Genomic DNA, 20,134 nt, shown 5'->3' on the forward strand with positions numbered 1-20,134 from the left:
TTTTTTCCTCGGTGACTGTGAGACTTCGCCCCTAGAATGCAAGGCCGCAAAATGTTTTTGAAAAGAGTGACTAATAACGCAGTTACAGCCACCGCAATCACCCGATTCTGTCATGCTTCTCTGCTTCCGTTCCCTCGCAAAGGTTTTTCACTCTCCTGCCCGAGGTCGTCTAGCCTCCGCAAGACAAATTCCCCTTCCTCCCCCGCGCTTGGCGGGAGGTGGGGCGTGGCACTCTGCGAGCGCGGAAAAAAAAAAAAAAAAAAAAAAAAAAACCGGCCGAGGGAGCGCGCTCCGCTGGATTCAGTCTGGCCGTGGCGAGGGAAAAGCGCGCAGCGAGCGGTAGACACCCATCCTTCTCCCGTCAGTCAGCGAGATGGACCAATGGACTTCGTTCGCGGTACGTACGTCATTACTGTGGCCCGTCGGGCCAGCGCAGGAAAAGGGGGAGCTGGCTTCCCAAAGGAGAGCATGAGAGAGCTTTGAATTGTATTTTCGATGCTTTGCGGCGCGCGTGTCACTGTAGCATTTCGCACAAACTATCTCCGGTACCTGATCGAAACACTGGGCTCCTTTGCTCAAAAGGGCCTTCCCTGGACAGTGGCCCTTTAACGTTCGCAGGCGCCATAGCCACGTCAGCCGCTGCAGGCAGAGGGTTCGCAACACGCTGGAGAAAGCGTCCGACGTCTGTCTGAAAACGGGCTGAGCTGGCTTGGCGCATGCGTAGCGCGTGCTGTAGGAGAGAGATAGCTCGGCAAAAGAATGAGCAGACCCACGCACATGGCTTGCAAACGTCATGTGTTGGCGCGCGAGAAACGATAACTGCAGATGCGCGCGCCTGTGGGGAAGGGGCGCGGCGCTGTCCAGAACTGTCCCCTCTCATTCCTTCCGCGCGTGGCTTGAAAACGTCATGCGGCAAACGGCCAAGGGTGATGCGATCGTCTTTGGGGAAGGCACACTTTCCAGTGCGTGGTGCGGAGTTCGATCTATCGAACGACCGGTAAAATTGAGTTCGCTATATGACGCGGCTTTCCTATACTTTTACATGGGATTTTCAAGGGGATATTCCGTGAGTTCGATATAACCAAAATTCGATATATCCGAGTTCGATATAACCGGGTTCGACTGTACTATCATCATCACCAGTTTTGCTTAATTTCTGTGATTACAGGCGCTCACGAAGTTGCTGGCTTCTTAGAGTTCTAATATTCACTAAATTCACTAAAATATTCACTAAAATGCATTTCTTCGGCCAAATTTTTAGTAAAAGCTAATGGCTGATCAGCTTCGCGAGTTTGTTACATCAAGGTTGACCGCCGCAATGCCTTCGTTACGTAGAGGTCGAAAATACATTGGCTTCAATAGGTGTGGCTTTGGGGAATTTAAAAACTTCGTTAAATTCAGGAATTCGTTATATAGGTTCGTTACATCCAGGTTCAACTGTACTCTGCCAGTGTGGTAGAAAGGAAATGCGTTTTGGCTTTCTTCAATTCCTTTCGCACTTGCGCACTGAGAGTTGCAACCACACTGTCACGTCTGGGTTTCTTTTTACGAACATGTTGCAGGCAACGTTTTAAGGGAATAATATTTCACGTCATCCACGGATTTTGTTTTCGAAACCATTTTCTTTTTAGTGGAATAAACTTTTTCAAACAATGCCTCACTGTTGAGATAAAATATTGCCACAGGCTCTCTACACTATCATCTTGTGGCATTGCATCGAAGACAGATCCCAAGTAGTCAATAACTGAAGTGTCGTCAGCTGCATAGAAACTGTAAATGTTTACAGTCTTCTGTTTAGAGGTACATTTTTTGTTAATATTTATAGCAGCAAGTACAATTTTATGGTCTGAAATTCCACCGTAAATATCTATTTTGTAATCAAAAGCTTCTCCTGACAAAAATATTTGATCCAACAACGAATTACAGTTTCCTTGCGTTCGGGTGCGTTTCTGGACCGTCTGAATGAGGCCGTACTTAGTCATAATCTCTAACATGGTGTCACAATGAGACCGGTCCATAGTCCCTGGAACACGTGCATCCCAATCTACACCAGGCAAATTAAGACATATGGCCCTTGAGGTCTCATCAGAAATGCTCAATCATCGTTGTCATCGGAGGCCGAATTCTTGGTAACCGAGTCTTCCTTTTCACTCTCGTCCTCCCATACGATGTTGTCGGAAGCCTTTGCGGTCAGGCTCACATTTAAAAATCTCCTCCTGCTGCATCCGCCACCCATGTATAGTAGATTAGTTAACGCCTAACCATCGAGCTGCCGCAGAATTTTTGATTTCTTCTATCAAAATAGCATTGTTGAAGTAAGCGTCGTACTGTTCATGGCACATTGCCATCATGTGAAATGTGATAACAGAAGTAATTATGCTAATCCACTGTGAAAGATGCACTGTCCTGTCTCCTCCTCATTTCTTGTTTTTCCTTTTTTTTCTTGGCGGCGAGGGTCAACCTTGTGTAGTAGCTACCCTGAGTTGCCTATATTTAGTTATAGTAGCGGTGTACTACTGGCGTGGGCAGGACTTCTTGCAAGTTTGTCTCGTCCCCTCGTTGGGCTCCATGGTGGGTGGCAGGCACAACTACCGAAAACACAAACCCTTTCATGGATTTTTTATCCCAAACAAAAGAGGGCAGACCGATGCTACAAGCCATTTCTTTGTGAAAACGAAAGTCGTTCCCAAAGTTTCACGTCGTACATAGTGAGGAACTTGAAAAACCTGCTCGAAAAATCTCCCCTTTCATTGTGTCAAAGTGTTTCACAAAAAACCTGGGCCCTGGATACAAAGTATCAAAACTTGCAAATGGTGACCTCTTGCTAGAAGTACAAACCAAGTGCCAGTCCTCCAACCTGAAAAACATTGTGTCACTTGGAGACATCCCCGTCGCCATCACTCCCCACCGATCCTTGAACATTGTAAAAGGAGTAATATCTGAAATAGACTTCATTGCTCTCACTGAAAATGAAATGGCAGAAGGACTAGCAGACGAAAACGATATAGCTGTTCATAGAATAAAAATCTGAAAGGATGATAATGAGATCCCTACAAAACATCTGGTTCTGACTTTCGATAGCTGCACCCTCCCAGAGTCAATCGAAGTCGGATACATGAACATAAACGTCCGACCGTACATTTCGAATCCGAGGAGATGCTTCAACTGCCAGAAATATGGCCATGGTTCGCAAAGTTGCCGTGGCCGCAAAACTTGTGCGAAATGTGCTGCGAACAACCACAACTCTGACAACTGTACTGTAGACCCATGCTGTGCAAACTGTGAGGGGGATCACCCTGTATACTCTCGATCCTGCCAAAAATGGAAAGAAGAAAAGCAGATCATAACACTGAAAACAACAAAACAACAAAGAACATCGCATACAAAGAGGCACGTACCCAGTACAACAAAACCACGAACACATTTCAGTTCACAGCGAAACCAAATCTCGCCGATGTGGTGCGACAGGGCGGGGCACTACAACGGCCTTCGGCACCTACCCAGGCCTCAAACGAGGCTGGGGTAGTGCCATCACCTGCCCCGGTGGAAGCAGCTCACGCTCCTCCACCACCCCCAAAACAGGCTACACGTCCCTCAGGGTCGGCGGGCCACAAGACCTCTGCCCAAAAAGAAAGAACACGTGCCTCTGGCACGTTCGTCCAGCACCCCAGAAGAGGTTATGGACACAGGCCAGGACAACTCTTTGCCGCCTTCGTCACAGAGACGGCGGAGCTCCTTGGAACGAACCAAAACAGACAAGGCCCGAATCACGGGCCCTGAAAAAAACCTAACTTAGTTTTCCAGCATTCAACAAAATAAGATGGCATTCCTGGTACAGTGGAACTGTAGAGGACTTTTAAAGAATATTAATGACATAAAAGACATCCTAGATACAGTCTCGCCAGTTGCACTGTGTATACAGGAAACAAATTTAGGTTCCAAGCACACAGATATACTGAAAAAATATCAGGTTTTCCGCCGAGATCGAGAGCAAGCAAGCAAGCTTTCGGGCAGTGCGGCCATCATATTGCAAAGCGGAGTTCTAGCTCAAGAACTGAAATTAAACACTCCCTTAGAAGCTGTAGCAGCCACAATAATTGCCTTTAAAACTCTTAGTGTGTGTTCTGTCTATCTTGAGCCAAATTTTAAAGTAACTCTCCATGATTTAAAAAACCTTTTTAGCCAACTACCAGAGCCCTAGCTAGTAGTAGGAGATTTTAATGCACACTCTCCTTTGTGGGGAAGTGAAAAAAGCGACACACGTGGACAGCTTATTGAGGATTTTATTCTTAGTTCAGACATTTGCTTGTTGAACTCCTGTAAGCCCACACATACTGCTCATCAAGGTCAGGAAAAATAAGTTTTTTAGATTTGGCTTTTAGTTCACCTTCCCTTTGTAATGATTTTAAATGGAATGTTCTGAACAACCCATATAGTAGCGACCACCTACCAGCAACAATCAGCTTATCATTCTCACCATCAGTTATGCCGACCAAACCGAAACGGTGGAAACTTCACTTGGCAGATTGGGAGGTTTTTAAAGTAGAGGCAAATTTAGAAACACTTTTCTCAGGTGCCCTTAGTGTCGACAAACTAAATGAGTTGTTCACGACATGCATTATCACTGCCGCACACCTCGCCATTCCACAGTCCTTAGGGGTGGTGAGACAAAAACACAAGATGCTGTGGTTTCGGGAATGTAAGGAGGCCAAAAAGCGACAAAATAAAGCATGGGGTGTTTCCCGAAGGTACCCTACACACGAAAATTTTACAGCTTTTAAAAAGGCCAAAGCTAAAGCTTGATACATCCGTTGCAACTCCAAAAAAGAATCTTGACAGAAGTTCAGTTCAGTTCAGTTTAGTCGTTCAGTCGTGTCCGACTCTTCGTGACCCTATGGACCATGTCACGCCACGCTTTTCGGTCTCTCACTATCTTCCTAACATCACATAACTTCATCTGCAGTGCCTCGAGGATACCATCTAACCGACGCGTTCGCTGCCACGCCAATAAATAGCTCAATGACGTCAAAGAAAATGTGGGAACAAGTTCATAAACTCAGTGGAAACTTTTCCCCCTTTACAATTCCCATTCTCACAGCCCCTGGTGTTCAGACTAGCATAGAAGAACAGGCCAACATACTAAGCGAACATTTCACACACGTTTCAAGTTCGTCACACTACACAGAAACAGTCTTAAAATACAAAAACATAGCTGAGAAACAAAAACTTCGAACAAGGACTGGCAGAAATTAATCATATAATAGTTTTATTACACTCCAAGAAGTAAAGAATGTCCTAGCTGCTGGAAAACAAACTGCGCCTGGCCCTAACGAAATCCATTATAAAATGCTGGCTCATTTATTTGAATTCTCTGTAGAGGCACTTGTGAATTTCTTTAACCAAATTTGGACTCTGGGCAAACTCCCAGAGGCTTGGAAACAAGCTGTTATTGTTTCGTTTCTAAAACCGGGAAAGCCGCCGACCTCAGCTGGCAGTTACAGGCCTATAGCTCTGACCATTTGTTTAGCAAAATGTTTTGAAAGTGTCTTAAACATCCGGCTAACCTTCATCTTAGAATCTCATAAACTTCTTAATGTTCATCAGTATGGTTTTAGAAAAGGATGCGCAATGACCGATCACTTAGTGCGTCTTGAAAATACTGTCAGGGAAGCTTTCATACATAAACAAAATTGCCTGGCTGTTTTCTTTAACATGGAAAATGCATACGACACGACTTGGAGGTTCGGGATCCTACGCGACATAGCAGATTTGGGCATCCGGGGCCGGATGCTCAATGTTCTGAAGGACTTTCTATCAGGTCGTTCATTTCAAGTATGTCTCGATACCACCTTCTCAAGGAACTTTATTCAAGAAAATGGGGTACCTCAGGGGTTATTTTAAGCACAACTTTGTTTATCGTTAAAATGAATTCGATTAGCAAGGTAATCCCAAAATTCATTATGTTCTCGCTGTATGTCGACGACCTTCAAATAGCCTGCACATCCTCAAACATATAGATATGTTTAAGACAAGTACAATTAACACTAAATAAACTAGCCTCATGGGCTGATAAAAATGGGTTCAAATTTTCCCTACAGAAGACTGGCAGTAATGTTCTCGCTGAAACGAGGTATACCGATCAGTCCCAACCTACACCTAAATGGGATTGAGTTACCAGTAAAGAGCGAACATAAATTTTTGGGTGTAACGTTCGACAGAAAACTGACATTTCTGTCTCACATAAACATTCTAAAAAGGAAAGCCATGAAATCTCTAAACATACTGAAAGTTTTGTCCTGGAAACACTGGGTGTCTGATAGGGCATGTCTTCTACATATATATATATATCGATCTGTTGTGCGGTCTAGCTTGGACTACGTGTCCATTGTCTACGGGTCAGCTAGACCGTCATATCTAAAGAAATTGGACCCAGTACATAACTTAGGTTTGCGCCTTTCTTGTGGCGCTTACATAGCATCCCCTGTTGATAGTCTGTATGTGGAGACAAATGAGCCTCCATTGAAAAATAGAAGGGCTTTACTCACGTGTGCTTATGTCCTTAGAATAAGGTCACAGAAAAAACACCTCTGCTATCCAATAGTTTCAACATGCCGCTCACAAATAATTTTCACAAATAAACCAGAAGCAGCAAGGCCACTAATAATGCGTTTCGAAGACATTTGCAGTGAGCTAGAAATTCTGGACACCTTGCCCGATACTGCACCAAAAAACAGCCCCCTGCCTCCATGGTACAAACTTCCAGCAGTCTGTGATCTCACTCTAACACACTTCAATAAAAGCCAAACTCCTAAAGAGCATATAATACAAGAATTTTGCACAATCTAAGAAAAGTACAGTAAATATACAGAGATTTATAAATATGGATCAAAAACTTCTACTTATGTTGGCTGTGCCGTAGTGGAAGAGAACTAGGAACAAATAATTGGGCTTCCTCAGTGCGCATCAATCTTTACAGCTGAATCCTATGCTATCCTGACAGCTGTAGAAAGAATAGTGAATGAAGGCATTGAGAACAGTGTCATCTACACCGATTCGTTGAGCGTACTCATGGCTTTAAATCATAGAAATGCTGCTATGCCTCCACTTGGTGACATAATAAATAATGTGAAAATGATACTGACACAAGGGCATAGTGTTCTGTTGGGTCCCATGTCACATAGGCATCGACGGGAATGAAAGAGCAGACAAATGTGCTGCACTTGCCCGCAACAAATTGATTCAGAAAGTAAACATGCCACAGAGATTGCTTGAAATTAATAAAACATAGAGAGATGGATAAATGGCAGTCCAGATGGAACAACCAAGAAAATAATAAGTTGCGCCTCATAAAGCCTGTACTAGGTGAATGCAAATCTAGCACGCATCAACGACGTTTTATGGAAGTGATAGTATGCCGTCTTCGTATTGGACATACGCATCTTACACATGACTTTCTGCTAATGAAACATAACAAACCGACCTGTGAAGAATCCGACGAGATACTCACTGTAAACCACATTCTAATTACATGCTCAAAATTTGAGGCACTATGGAGAAAACATTTTACTATATTTTACAATCGTACCATCCCATTCCACCCCACCTTACTTTTAAGAGAAAGAGCACTGGTAGACCTAGCATCTGTTTTCAATTTCCTAGAAGGAAACTTTTTAAACAAACTATAGGTATTTAACATATCCATTTCCTCTTTTGCAACCAAAACATATATTAACCTTGCTCTTGGCGCATGATAGCCTTAGTTGGTTATGCGGCATAAAAACCAACACAACACACAAGCGCGGAAACCGAAACTGAGTGGCGACGGATTCAATATGGCTGCACCACGGCATGGCTTTAGGCCAACTGAATCACAGTATTCAATTATAACGTGAGGGTAGACTTCGAAAGCTAAAAATTATGAAAATAACTCGCATTGCATTCGAGTTAATACGGTAGATACCAGAGACAATTAGCGGCAGCTTTTGAGATGGCTTAGCCACTGTCTATCTGACTTCACTGAGAAGCCAACTTTACAAAGTCTTTAAGGCTATGCACGAGTCGAGAACAGAAAATGTTCACATAAAGCTTTACTTTTTATATAGAATCAAACTCATATTAAATTCGCAGCTGCATTGCATTCACGTCGCATTCATGCAAGTGTGGTACCTCCATTAGATATGAATGACATAGAAAGGGTACAACATGAGTGCCAAAAATGAAACATTTTCACGAAAAGAGATAATAAGATATTCCTTAGTGCTTCTTTTATAAACCAACACTGTAGTGTTTAGTCAGCATCCTCAGTACCCTGCCATCAGCAACAACCAGTATAGCAAAGACGTTGATATAGTAAATATTTTTGCTGATAAGAGTGACTTTACTATAGAGGCATCGTCTACATGGATTCTTTACGTGTTCAAACTGCATTAAGCTCCAAAAATGCTGCTGAACCACTGATAGTAAGCGTCATACGCAATATAGCAAAGGTCACGACACAGACATACCACAAAATTCTGCTAGATCCCCTATCACATTGTGATCAGGAATAATGAAAGAGCATATGTATGGGCTGCATGAGCAAGAAATATGCAAATAAACCAAATCAACATGCCACACAGAGATTGCTTGAAATCAGTTCATAAGAAACTGAGGACTACCATATTTTCCTGTGTATAACTCGCACTTTTGTATAAGCCGCACTTCCCTCCAAAAGACAGTTTTTTCAATAAAAACATAAAGTCGCATCGGTGTATAAGACGCACCTTTTGCACTCGGTAGAAAACTCATTGAAGGTCCCGCTGTGAGAAAATGTAACAAAAATACATACCACCGCATATGCACATATAAATTTCTTCCATTGAAATTCAAGAGCCGTCACCGATCTCACGCCACCATGCTCAGCAGCTGAATGCTGGACATAGCGGACATGTCAGCCACTGTGTCTGTGCTAAATCAAGGCAGGACAGGATCTGGAATGCGGCCATCGGCGTCCAACTCTAGCCGCGCCTGCTGTTTATTAATTGTACTATATTTCACAAGATATTTGCAACACTGTGAAAGGCGGGGGAGCCCTGCTACCATTTCAAAATTAAAAATGCACTTTCATCATTTAGAAAGAAACTGTCTGTAAAAATGTATGAATTGCATTTCTTTTTTGCAAAGCAATTTGATGTTACTTTTGAGTTCTTTCGAAATGCAATTGATGTGCATGGCAGAAGATGGCGCGCAGTTGGGGTGTGGCATTTTCCGCCTTGGGCGCATGCCTGCGCTGCCCACCCAATATTTTGGCTTGTAAAAATTGCAAATTGTTGGATTTGTCCCGAAGTGACATATGGGCTATGAGCGAGGTCATAGTTATGGGCTCTGGATTAATTTAGATCACCTGGGTCGCTTAATTGCGCCCATATCGTGCAGCGCTAAAGGACCTTTTCGGGCGCGGAACAAAAGCGGCCGCAGCCGCCCTAGTTTATTCCGCGTATAAGCCCACCGGTGGATAAGACACACGGACAAAAAAATTTGGAGGGGTCGGGGGTTTATACATTGTAAAATATGGTAAGTGGTAGGCCGCATGGGAGGGTAAAAGGAGGGTGAAATAAACAAGCTGCATTCTATAAAGTCCATTTTAGGAGAATGGAAATCATGTCGCCATCAAGAATGTTTCGTCAAAAGGGTTTCAAATTGGGCTAGTTGGATTGACATGTTCGAACATCGTTGCGCTTTTGATCAACAGACGTAGAAAACGACACGAGACACTGGAGCACAAACTATCTACTGAAATTTTATTGCAGAAAACACACATGATTCACACATAAAAACAACTCAAAAACCATCAAGTCAGCAATGTTGCAATCGTATCTGTGGATAAATGTGTACATCTGACACAAAAGATAATTTTTCTCTTTTGTTCTCTCTTTTGTTCTCTCTTTTTTATTTTTCCTAGAATTCCTGCTCTTGTTTAGATAGCGTCAGCAAAGGGTCGCTTACACAAGTTTCTTTTCCTGATATTTTATATATCAAAATCGGCTTGAAAAAAATCTGATTTCATCTCTGTCATATTGCACTGACGAAAAATTAGAGGGTCTCTTAGATGTCTCTTAAGAAAAGAATGGCGAAAGCCTACCCTTCTTCTCTTCGTTTACCTCTTATCAGCTTTTGTTGCACTGCCACATGTAACTATAATTGGTTTACAGGAAAGGAAAGGCGCAGTATCTGTCACACTTTCTCCGGCAAGTGGCGTTCCTTGGCACGCATTCAAATGTGGGATTGCAGATGGCAGAAACACTAGACAAGAACACATCTTGTGGAATCTCACTGAATATTACAGATCTGGTGCACAAATCTCATGCATGGGATTTCGTTTCATGAGCCTAGAAAGGCTTTCGCCTTAACTCAAATGAGCTGTTGTGGTTACTTCATGTCCTGACTGCAGTTGTTTGTGGCACACCTTATGTTGCCGGCGCCATTTATGCAGGTCCATGTCATAAGCGAATGAGTACTTAGTACTACTGCACTGAAATGCATGCGATCGCCGTTGGTCTGCAGTGCGTGACATGCGCGAGTCAAGGGCAGAGTCCATATTGAGGACAGCTGTGGCCCTGGCAGACTGTACGATGGAGCAGCAGGAAGCAGACTACAGCAGTCACCCCTTCATGCGCACACATTTAAATATAGATGAATTTGTACCTGTGTTTTACTTGATGCTGGGCAGCAGATGCAGGCATCCTTTTTCAACGGATCTAGTATGATGTTTACGTACGTCACCTGAAATGCCACTCTATGGAAGCTGATTTAATTACTCTCATTATATGACCTTGGGGGATCATTTCAAAGCTTATTTGCCCTCTCCAGCCGTTGCTGGATTCACATTGGCGTATTCCTGAATGACAGTAACAGAAGTGCAGGTACCTTTCCTTGCTTTTCTTTGTGTGTAAGCCTTGGTGCTGGGTTTGCATAGGCACCACGTGTTTTTCATTCTGTACTAAGAGCAAAAAAATTTTCTATGTTTATTCTTCTTGTTTGTAGCCTTGCCCTCGCCAATGACAACACCCTTCTCATTGGCACCATTGATGAAATCCAGAAGCTCCACATTCGCACTGTCCCTCTCGGGGAACTGCCAAGGCAAGTTCTGGCCGTCTTTTATGCATTTGTCTCCATTCCATTTCTTTCTTTCTTTCTCTTTCTTTCTTTCTTTCTTTCTTTCTTTTCTTTTTTTTTTGTTTTTTGTAGAAAGCAGTAAAAGCAAGTCTGGACGCTTAGTTCTTCGCTGTTGTTGAAAAACATTTCACTCCCCCCCCCCCCAACAAAAGAAGTATCTATTGCTTCTGACATCAGTCAGGCACTTGTAGTAAGTGAGCACCAAGCTGAGAGAATGATCAGGACAGCCTGCACCTCGCGGATGGTATAGGTTTTTTGGTCACTTGTTCTTCCTTTATTTGTTGTGGATAATTATTTTAAAATGATCAACAGAAACATTAGCGAAACACTTTTTTCCTTGCCCTGCTAAGAAGCGAGTCATTACTCTCTAGCTTCATTGAAGCTGGAAATACTCGGTGAACATTGCACTTGCATTGGTGTAGTCTACAAAGGAATTGACCCACTCACCCATTGGATGGGCTGCTCATATGAATCTGTGCCATGTCTGGCAGTGTTGCCTTGCATTTTTTATTTTACAACATAATCTGTCTTCGCAGATTGCTTGCTGTCTTCGCACATTGCTTGCAGCACTTCTAGAAGTGCCATACATGATTGCAAACTTCGGAAAGCAGCTTGCATGGTTGCTTGGACCAGCCGAGAGCTCAGTTTTAAAGGCCAGGGCTGCACTGGTTGATCATCATACTCACCGTGCCATGCTCACTAGGGAAAAAAAAGAAATACACGAAAGCAGAAACAATGAGTTTCTCCAGTAGACAGGCCTGAAGACCATTTCTTCCATGTCATCAGTTTCGTTGTCACATTTCTATGTGCTTGACTGCTTAGCACGGATTCATAACAAAAGATGACAAGTTTTGTTCTACAGCACCTGTCGCCACTTTGACGCCCGCAAATATTGATGCCATGCTCTGCAGGAGAATCGCCTACCAGGAAGCCACACAAACGTTTGGAGTGATCACCATCCGCAACGACATCCAAGGCAACAACGGCTTGACACCCGTAAGGCCCAGTGCAAGCACCCAGGCACAGAATGTCACCTACAGGTCTGTTCTCCCCTGTGTCTTGAATTTCCTATGCAGAAGGCCATTCTTATTGCTCATCCCCCAAATTTTTGCATACTTTGCACGGAGGCCCTGTGAAGTATGGGTACATGTTTTACTATGGATGGCATAAAATGAAGCAGTCAGATAAGATGCTGGCCACCATATTAGTTGGGGTATGCAGCTGTATGCAAGCCTAAGCGGAACGAGTAGTGTTGGATTGCTTTTTGCCTGTCTCTGCAGCTCCAACATGAGTTCTGTGTTCAAGCCTGGTGCAGTCAGCACCGGCAATGACCAGCTTGGCCAAGAGGTGGAAGTTCACAACCTTCTCATCATCGACCAGCACACATTTGAAGGTAGGGTGGACAAGTCTGTTGTGTTTCTCGTCCCTCTAGATTGCAAACCTTTCGACACACTGCAAGTTGCCGAAGAAGTCCAGTGGCTGAGGAGCACATTGAGTGTAGAAGATATAGGTGTGGGAGTGAATGTGTGAGCTTTGAATTTGAATCGGACAATTCCCAACAAAATAATTTGTTCAAGCTTTCTTACATCTGGCATCCAAAGCTGCCAGCTTAAAAGTAACTCCATCCTGATATTCGTGATCAATTTTCATTGTGGCATGAATTTTGCAGGCTTATGTCAGCTACTCTGTTCACATTTTTCCTAGCAAAAACTTGCTGTATGCAAGTGCCAGCCATTTGACATCTAGTTCTGGACTGTTGTGCCGGTGGGGTTATCACACAGTAGCCCACCGTCAACAGGGTTGTGCCAGTGGATCCCACCGCTGCCACCAATGTTGTGCCGGTGGGGTTATCACACAGTAGCCCACCGTCAACAGGGTTGTGCCAGTGGATCCCGCAACTGCCACCAATGTTGTGCCGGTGGGGTTATCACACAGTAGCCCACCGTCAACAGGGTTGTGCCAAGGAGTTGGTAACGCAGCGCTCGTCACCCGTTTCGTGAACGAGGGCTGTCAGCTCCCTGGGCGGTAGCGATGAATCCGAGTCGGCGCTGGTGAGATGAAGGCTTTATAGACTATTTACAGGCATTTAAACAACGAGTTCGGCTCTGGGGCCGAAAGCTAACATAGCCGTACGCGACTGTTCTCGCGCAGCGACGGCCGGGGAGATTCCGCCGCGTCCGCACTGTCAGGGGGCGAACTGCTCCCGATGGACGCTAGTGACGAACTCACACTCGGAGTCTCGAACGGAAGCACTTGAGACTCCGTCGCTGAGAACCGTTGACGCTCAAAATGGTCCAATCCGACGGCAGCACTTTCGCAGGGCCAATGGGAGAGCTCGCTGCGCTCTCGCTTCAAATATGCCGCGGGGCGACAAGGGGTTCACCGTCAGAGCCACGGCGCCGTGCTGTCTGGATGCTCAGCTCATGTTGAAATACGTCGCCTCTCTCCCTTTGGTATGGCTTGCCTCCAGTGCACTGGTGCTTTGCAGAGAAGCATCCAAAGTTTGTGAAGGAGGCGTTCGCCGAAGAAGTTTGGCGTCCGGCTGAATTTCTGGGCGGCTTTGTCCAGGCACAACAGCACCCCCGCCATCAGACAATGCGCCGGGAAGACGAGCTGCTCGCATGTGGCTCGGATGCCGGGCGCGCTCGTTCGCCAGGTTCCTCCAAGCTCACGTCCAGTGTCCGGGCGCCAGGCAGCCTCACGTGCCTCGGGTTCCACTCGCCAGGTGAGGATCTCTGCCGACAGCCTTGTTGCCGGGGCACGCCGATCAACTTCGCTCGGGTCGCTCCGATGCCCTTGTCACTCGCCACTGGTAACGGTAGACTTTTCTGCGGCTTGCAAAACCGACAGACAACAGGCAACACCCAACTCAAGCAAGTACCCTCGGTCACCCGTCAAACACCAGACAGAGGCAAAATTTCAAATTCAATTAGCTAAATTGTTGTCCCTTTTTTTTTTTTGCTCCCACAACAACAAGAGACAAGTGTATAGGATGCAGTACACAAGGTTCAAACAACAATTTTGTACATTAATGATACAATAAATAGGATGGAAAATTAATGATCAGTAATGGAAAAGAGTCTCCTTGAAATCACCTAGACCGTAGACCATAACTGAGGAAGCAAGGATGTCATTCAATTTTGCCCCGATCTGCCTAGAGCATTACCGTTAGCGACGAAATGCTCGTCGAAGGTAGCTATGTCTCGAATGCATGACTCAAAGCATCCGAGTTCGCATTGTGCTGCTCTCTTCGGCAAGCGGCAGAACGCGAAGCAGTATTCGGGCGGTTTGGTTCTCCTCCCTCCGCTACAGCTTCGGCTGTCCATTTCTCTACGAGACCTTTGTTTCCACTTTGTGCGTAAAAGAACAGACGAGCAGAAGTTACTCGCTTTGTTGAACGATCTGTCTCGTTCCTTACGCTTTGCGCACCAATCGCGCATTTTCAGAGCACAGGTCCATTTGTGCCGCTGAGATCGCCGCTTCTTTTCCTTTCGCGATCGTTTGCGTTTTCTCACCTTTCGGTGACAGCATTCTTTCATGCACCTGCCTTTCCGCTCGTTTCGGCGGCTGCACTTGAATGTTTGCTTTCTTTCTTTTGGTGCCAGCTCTTTCAAGCTGCCGGTAACCGGAGATAGTATGGCGCCGACATCGTCGGAGTGCGGCGCCGCGCCTGCATCACGGCCAGCAGCGCATGACTCACTGCCAGTCTTGTCCGAACAAGGACAAGGCTCGCTCACGCCAGCCCCTGAGCTAAGCATATCGTCTGCAGGCTCGCCACTCAAGTTACACTGATCTGCCAGTGTGCCACATCGCTCAGCGCTAACCGGCGCACGATCACGTTCGTCCGACAGCTGCGGCGCTTCGGATCGCGTGAGGTCCATGTTCGCACCAAGGTTGTTTCCGCCACAGGAAGACTCATGGCTGCTGTCTAGTCGCTCGCTGTCGTGCTCGCTGTTGTGGCTCTCGACAGCATCCACGTCATGGGTCTGCCTTAGCTGTTCAACACTCGTGGGCTGCGCAATCTCCATGAGTGCCACTTCGTTTTTCCGCGTGTCATGATCGATGGCGACGCTGACTTTGGAAATTGCACTTTTGCCATCTCCTAGCGTGAATACATCTCCGCCACGCTTTGCAACTTCTGCTTCTGAGTTGTCAGGCGGTTCATTTACTGCCAGTTCCCCACTCTCGTTTCGTGGATTGCTTACAGCTACATGGGGCGGCGTGCAGGACGGTGTCGCTGTGGATTTCTCGCCGATGGAGTCGGCTCCAACCGTCTCAGCTGCCAGTGGCTCGACCAAGGTAACCCTAGACACTTCTATTCGAGACTCGATCAGCTCGCTGCTGCGGTCGCTTTGCTCGGCCGCTTCCCCAAGCTTTGTCTCATTCTCTTGTGCAAGCACAATTTGCTCCGAGACTTCCTGACTTTCTAGCCATTCGGTTACATCGGCTTTCAATTGACACGCCAAATCCAAAAACGTTTTGGTACAGTTTTTCTCACGCCGATACCTGTCCCCAAGCTCCATTGGTGACAGCCGATGTCTTTTCAGTAAAGACTCTTTCAAGTAATCGTAGTTTTTCAAGTCAACGTCTAACACGCGCTTGATTTCTTCCGACACCTCAGCGGAGAGAAGAGCGACCAATTTTTGTGCCCAAGTATCTCGCTCGAAGCGCTTACTTTTGCAGACACGCTCGAAATCTGCCAAGTACTCTGCCATGTCCTCAGCGATGAGGAACGGTTGCAGACACTCTCGCGGCTTCGAACTGTTACCTTGAATGGCAATTAAAGCGTCATGCCTTTCAACACGTTTTTCATATGCCGAAAGCTCAAGCTGCCTAAGCTTCTCCAAGCGAGAAAACCGCTTTTGGCGTTCTAACCTTTCACGCTCATAGCGCTCTTGGCGTTCAAGCTTCTCACGCTCATAGCACTCGAGTTCGTGCTTTTTACACTCCTCGCGCTTTTGGCGTTCTAGCCTTTCTAGCTTTTCACGCTCCTCGCGCTTTTGGAGTTCTAGCCTTTTGGCTTCCTCCTTCCCTTTTCTCTCTTGAATATCATCCCAGGCCTCTGCGGCTTCCTCAACCGTCACTTCTGCCTGCATGATCGCAAGAATGTCCTTTTTTCTTTTCGCTGACCCCAAATCGATGCCCAACTCATCACAAATTTGGAGAAGTTCTTTGACCTTGTAACTCTCCATCTTTTACCGGCCTCTAGTTGTTTGCCTTTTTAGAATAGTGTACTATACGTTCGCTATCTCACTCCTAGCTAGAGATGCGCAAGCCTTTCTCACACTGATTCCCTTCTTCGCATCCCTTGGTTTTCAAAACACTTCCTGTAGGCTTGAAACACGCCAGGTTAACACAATGCTACGCTCAGCCTTTCTCTAAGCTACCCTGTGTGTTAGAGAAGTCTGGCATTTGAGGGAAACTTCAGATACTCACCGCGCCGAGATGCCTGACGCCGGTCAATCCCGCAGCTGCCATCCAATGTTGTGCCGGTGGGGTTATCACACAGTAGCCCACCGTCAACAGGGTTGTGCCCGTGGATCCCACCGCTGCCACCAATGTTGTGCCGGTAGGGTTTTCACACAGTAGCCCACCATCAACAGGGTTGTGCCAGTGGATCCCGCAATTGCCACCAATGTTGTGCCGGTGGGGTTATCACACAGTAGCCCACCGTCAACAGGGTTGTGCCAAGGAGTTGGTAACGCAGCGCTCGTCACCCGTTTCGTGAACGAGGGCTGTCAGCTCCCTGGGCGGTAGCGATGAATCCGAGTCGGCGCTGGTGAGATGAAGAAAAGGCTTTATACACTATTTACAGGCATTTAAACAACGAGTTCGGCTCTGGGGCCGAAAGCTAACATAGCCGTACGCGACTGTTCTCGCGCAGCGACGGCCGGGGAGATTCCGCCGCGTCCGCACTGTCAGGGGGCGAACTGCTCCCGATGGACGCTAGTGACGAACTCACACTCGGAGTCTCGAACGGAAGCACTTGAGACTCCGTCGCCGAGAACCGTTGACGCTCAAAATGGTCCAATCCGACGGCAGCACTTTCGCAGGGCCAATGGGAGAGCTCGCTGCGCTCTCGCTTCAAATATGCCGCGGGGCGAGAAGGGGTTCACCGTCAGGGCCATGGCGCCGTGCTGTCTGGATGCTCAGCTCATGTTGAAACACGTCGCCTCTCTCCCTTTGGTACGGCTCGCCTCCAGTGCACTGGTGCTTTGCAGAGAAGCATCCAAAGTTTGTGAAGGAGGCGTTCGCCGAAGAAGTTTGGCGTCCAGCTGAATTTCTGGGCGGCTTTAGCCAGGCACAACAGGACATACCTAGAACTAGGGTGTTCAACCGTAAATTTTTCGGGTTAGAAATGGTTTCGGCTCCGAAGACACATTCCGTTCCAGTTCAAACGGTTCAACGCTGCCAACCGTTTCGAATGTGCTCAGAAAAAAAAATACTTTGTGCGTAATTTTTACTCCTTTTCTTTAATACTGAATTTTCTTTCCTTTTCCAGTATATCATATATATGCCATATACCGGGTGTCCCAGCTAACTTGAACCAAGGGTTACAAAATAATATATTTGAGGTAGGTCAGTGAAACCAATTGCATACAACTACCAGCCTGTTTGCGCACTACAGGAAATTTTTTGTTTTGCAATTACTTAATTAGCTAATTATGTTAATTTCTCTAATTTATTAAATATCGACTTTAGACCAAAAATGTGAATTGGAAAGTTGTAGAGCACCTTCAGAAACCTCCATTCCATTAATTGCGATAAAGAAAGTCTCACGTGTATCTTTTTTTCCGGGCTCAGAAGAAAGCCCGCGAAATACAAATAATACCACGTGACTAGCGCATTTGTGCGCCGCGATTGTGGTGCGCTCAGTCGTGGTTTGAAGCGAACGAAATCAGCTGCGGTCGTGACCCGATGATCCCGTTGCAGCGGCAGGCAGAAATGTTGGCAATGGTTCGAGCGAGCTCGAGCTCGCCCGTCGCCACCGTGATTTTGGCCAGGCCTGCGCACCGCAGCAGCCTACATTGCGACAGGCGGATGGCGATAAAGAACCGGCAAATGAAGGTGCAGCGCTAATTTTAGTCGAGTCACATGATGTCATCTCACCCCTTTACCCAAGCCTGTATGTTGAGATTCAGTGGCTGATACCTTATCGCTCATCCGTGTGTCGCGACGTTCGCTGATGGGAGAGAAGGAGGCCTTGTTAGAATCTCGGTGGTGTCAGCTTGCCGCTCTCGCTGCTACTTGCCCCGTCACGTGGGCCGGCTGTCTGAAGCGGGCGAAGAAGCCATCGCAGGCATATCGGCCTGCCGCTTTAACGGGGCCAAGGAGACACGGCCGCAGCTAATTTCGTTCGCTAAAACCACGACTGAGAGCACCACAATCGCGGCGCACAAATGCACTAGTCACGTGGTATTATTTGTATTTCGCGGGCTTTCTTCTGAGCCCGGAAAAAAAGATACACGTGAGACTTTCTTTATCGCAATTAATGGAATGGGGGTTTCTGAAGGTGCTCTACAACTTTCCAATTCAAATTTTTGGTCTAAAGTCTATATTTAATAAATTAGAGAAATTTACATAATTAGCCAATTAAGTAATTGGAAAACAAAAAGTTGCCTGTAGTTGGCAAACAGGCTGGCAGTTGTATGCAATTGGTTTCACTGACCTACCTCAAATATATTATTTTGTAACCCTTGGTTCAAGTTAGCTGGGACACCCTGTATATCAGTAGAACCCCTTTATAGTAACGTCACGGGGACCGGCAGATGTCTTTACTATATCAGGGTCTTTACTAGTATATCAGTTTTTGATGATGAAAAGATCCTGAAGATGCTGCCTGGTAATTAAATGGCCACTTACTGAGCACGTCTTGTTGCTTAATGAAAAGGCACTCTAAAATACCATCTATCTCTCTCATTTCCTCACGTCATTTTTTCAGTTTTGTTTACATCTCGTGGAAGGAAGCATGAGGGCAACGTGGCTGCGAATATAGCCAAGCTTGATTTCATGTGAAAGCCAGAGCCTTTCATGAACATGGCATTATCTCCCGCTATTTCTGTCTTTTAAAAGGCAATAGATGAGAAATGCATGCCGCAGTCAAGTGCTGCGAAACCACGCACGCCCCCAGTTCTTGCCACCGCTGCCTTGTGCTTCATGCTGCACAGTGCTGCAAATGTTAAGCTGTTTCTTCCCTTCTCTATTTCTCGCTGCATCTTGACTCTACTTTTTGAATGGACCAATCTGCCATCTTTCCATGTTTGCAGACAGCATTACTTTCTTTGTTTTCCTATATGGTGCATGCTTTCCCTCACGGTTCCAAGGCTTACGTAAAGTTGGGTTCTCCCGAGTGCTGCGAAGCCTGGTGGTAAAGCCATTTAAAAGAACACTTTTTTTTCTTCTTCTTCAAAAAAAGAAGAAAATTGCCTCACGAACATGCGGTGATGGCATTTCTTGGGAAGTCGTCGCTGCGGCCAGATGCACTTTACTATATACGATTTTTACCAAGAATGCTATAAAGGGGGGAAAATGTGCATTCGTCTATGAAAGATGAACAGGGACTTCAGTTTCACTCTACTATATTGGAGTATTTACAATATGCAAGTTAACAATAGCGGGGTTCTACTGTAATAAGAGCTGCAAATTCATATACAGTCAAACTCAATTATAACATTGCCGGCTTTAACAATATATTGGATATAACAATGGGCAGCCGCTGCACCGTCAAGTTTGTCATGTATTACAGTCGAACCCGGATATATCGAACTCGAAGGGGATCGCGAAATAGTTCGATATATCGATAATTCGATATACAGAAATCGCCTTGTGACGGCACTTACGATGCGAAAAAAACGATACCGTATTTGTCGCCTAATCAACCCACTCGCATAATGAACCCACCCTTCACTTTTGCACCCGAGAATTTGGAAAAAGAAAAAAAAAAGCGTTAAGGCCAGCTCGCTCACATTGCAAGCGATTG

General features: G+C 45.9%; 1 protein-coding gene across 1 annotated transcript in view; it reads left to right on the forward strand.

The window, feature by feature from the left end:
* Positions 1 to 20,134, forward strand: part of pic (DNA damage-binding protein pic) — a 118,236-nt gene that overhangs the window by 46,849 nt on the left and 51,253 nt on the right. Inside the window, exons 13-15 of the mRNA XM_084600723.1 lie at positions 11,023 to 11,118; positions 12,066 to 12,194; positions 12,435 to 12,547. Coding sequence (XP_084456849.1) covers positions 11,023 to 11,118; positions 12,066 to 12,194; positions 12,435 to 12,547 — 338 coding nt within the window. The remainder of the gene's footprint in view (positions 1 to 11,022; positions 11,119 to 12,065; positions 12,195 to 12,434; positions 12,548 to 20,134) is intronic.

The sequence above is a fragment of the Amblyomma maculatum genome, chromosome 4 (assembly GCF_055883805.1).
Source record: "Amblyomma maculatum isolate TAMU_Amacu chromosome 4, ASM5588380v1, whole genome shotgun sequence".
NCBI classification, from domain to species: Eukaryota; Metazoa; Arthropoda; class Arachnida; order Ixodida; family Ixodidae; genus Amblyomma; species Amblyomma maculatum.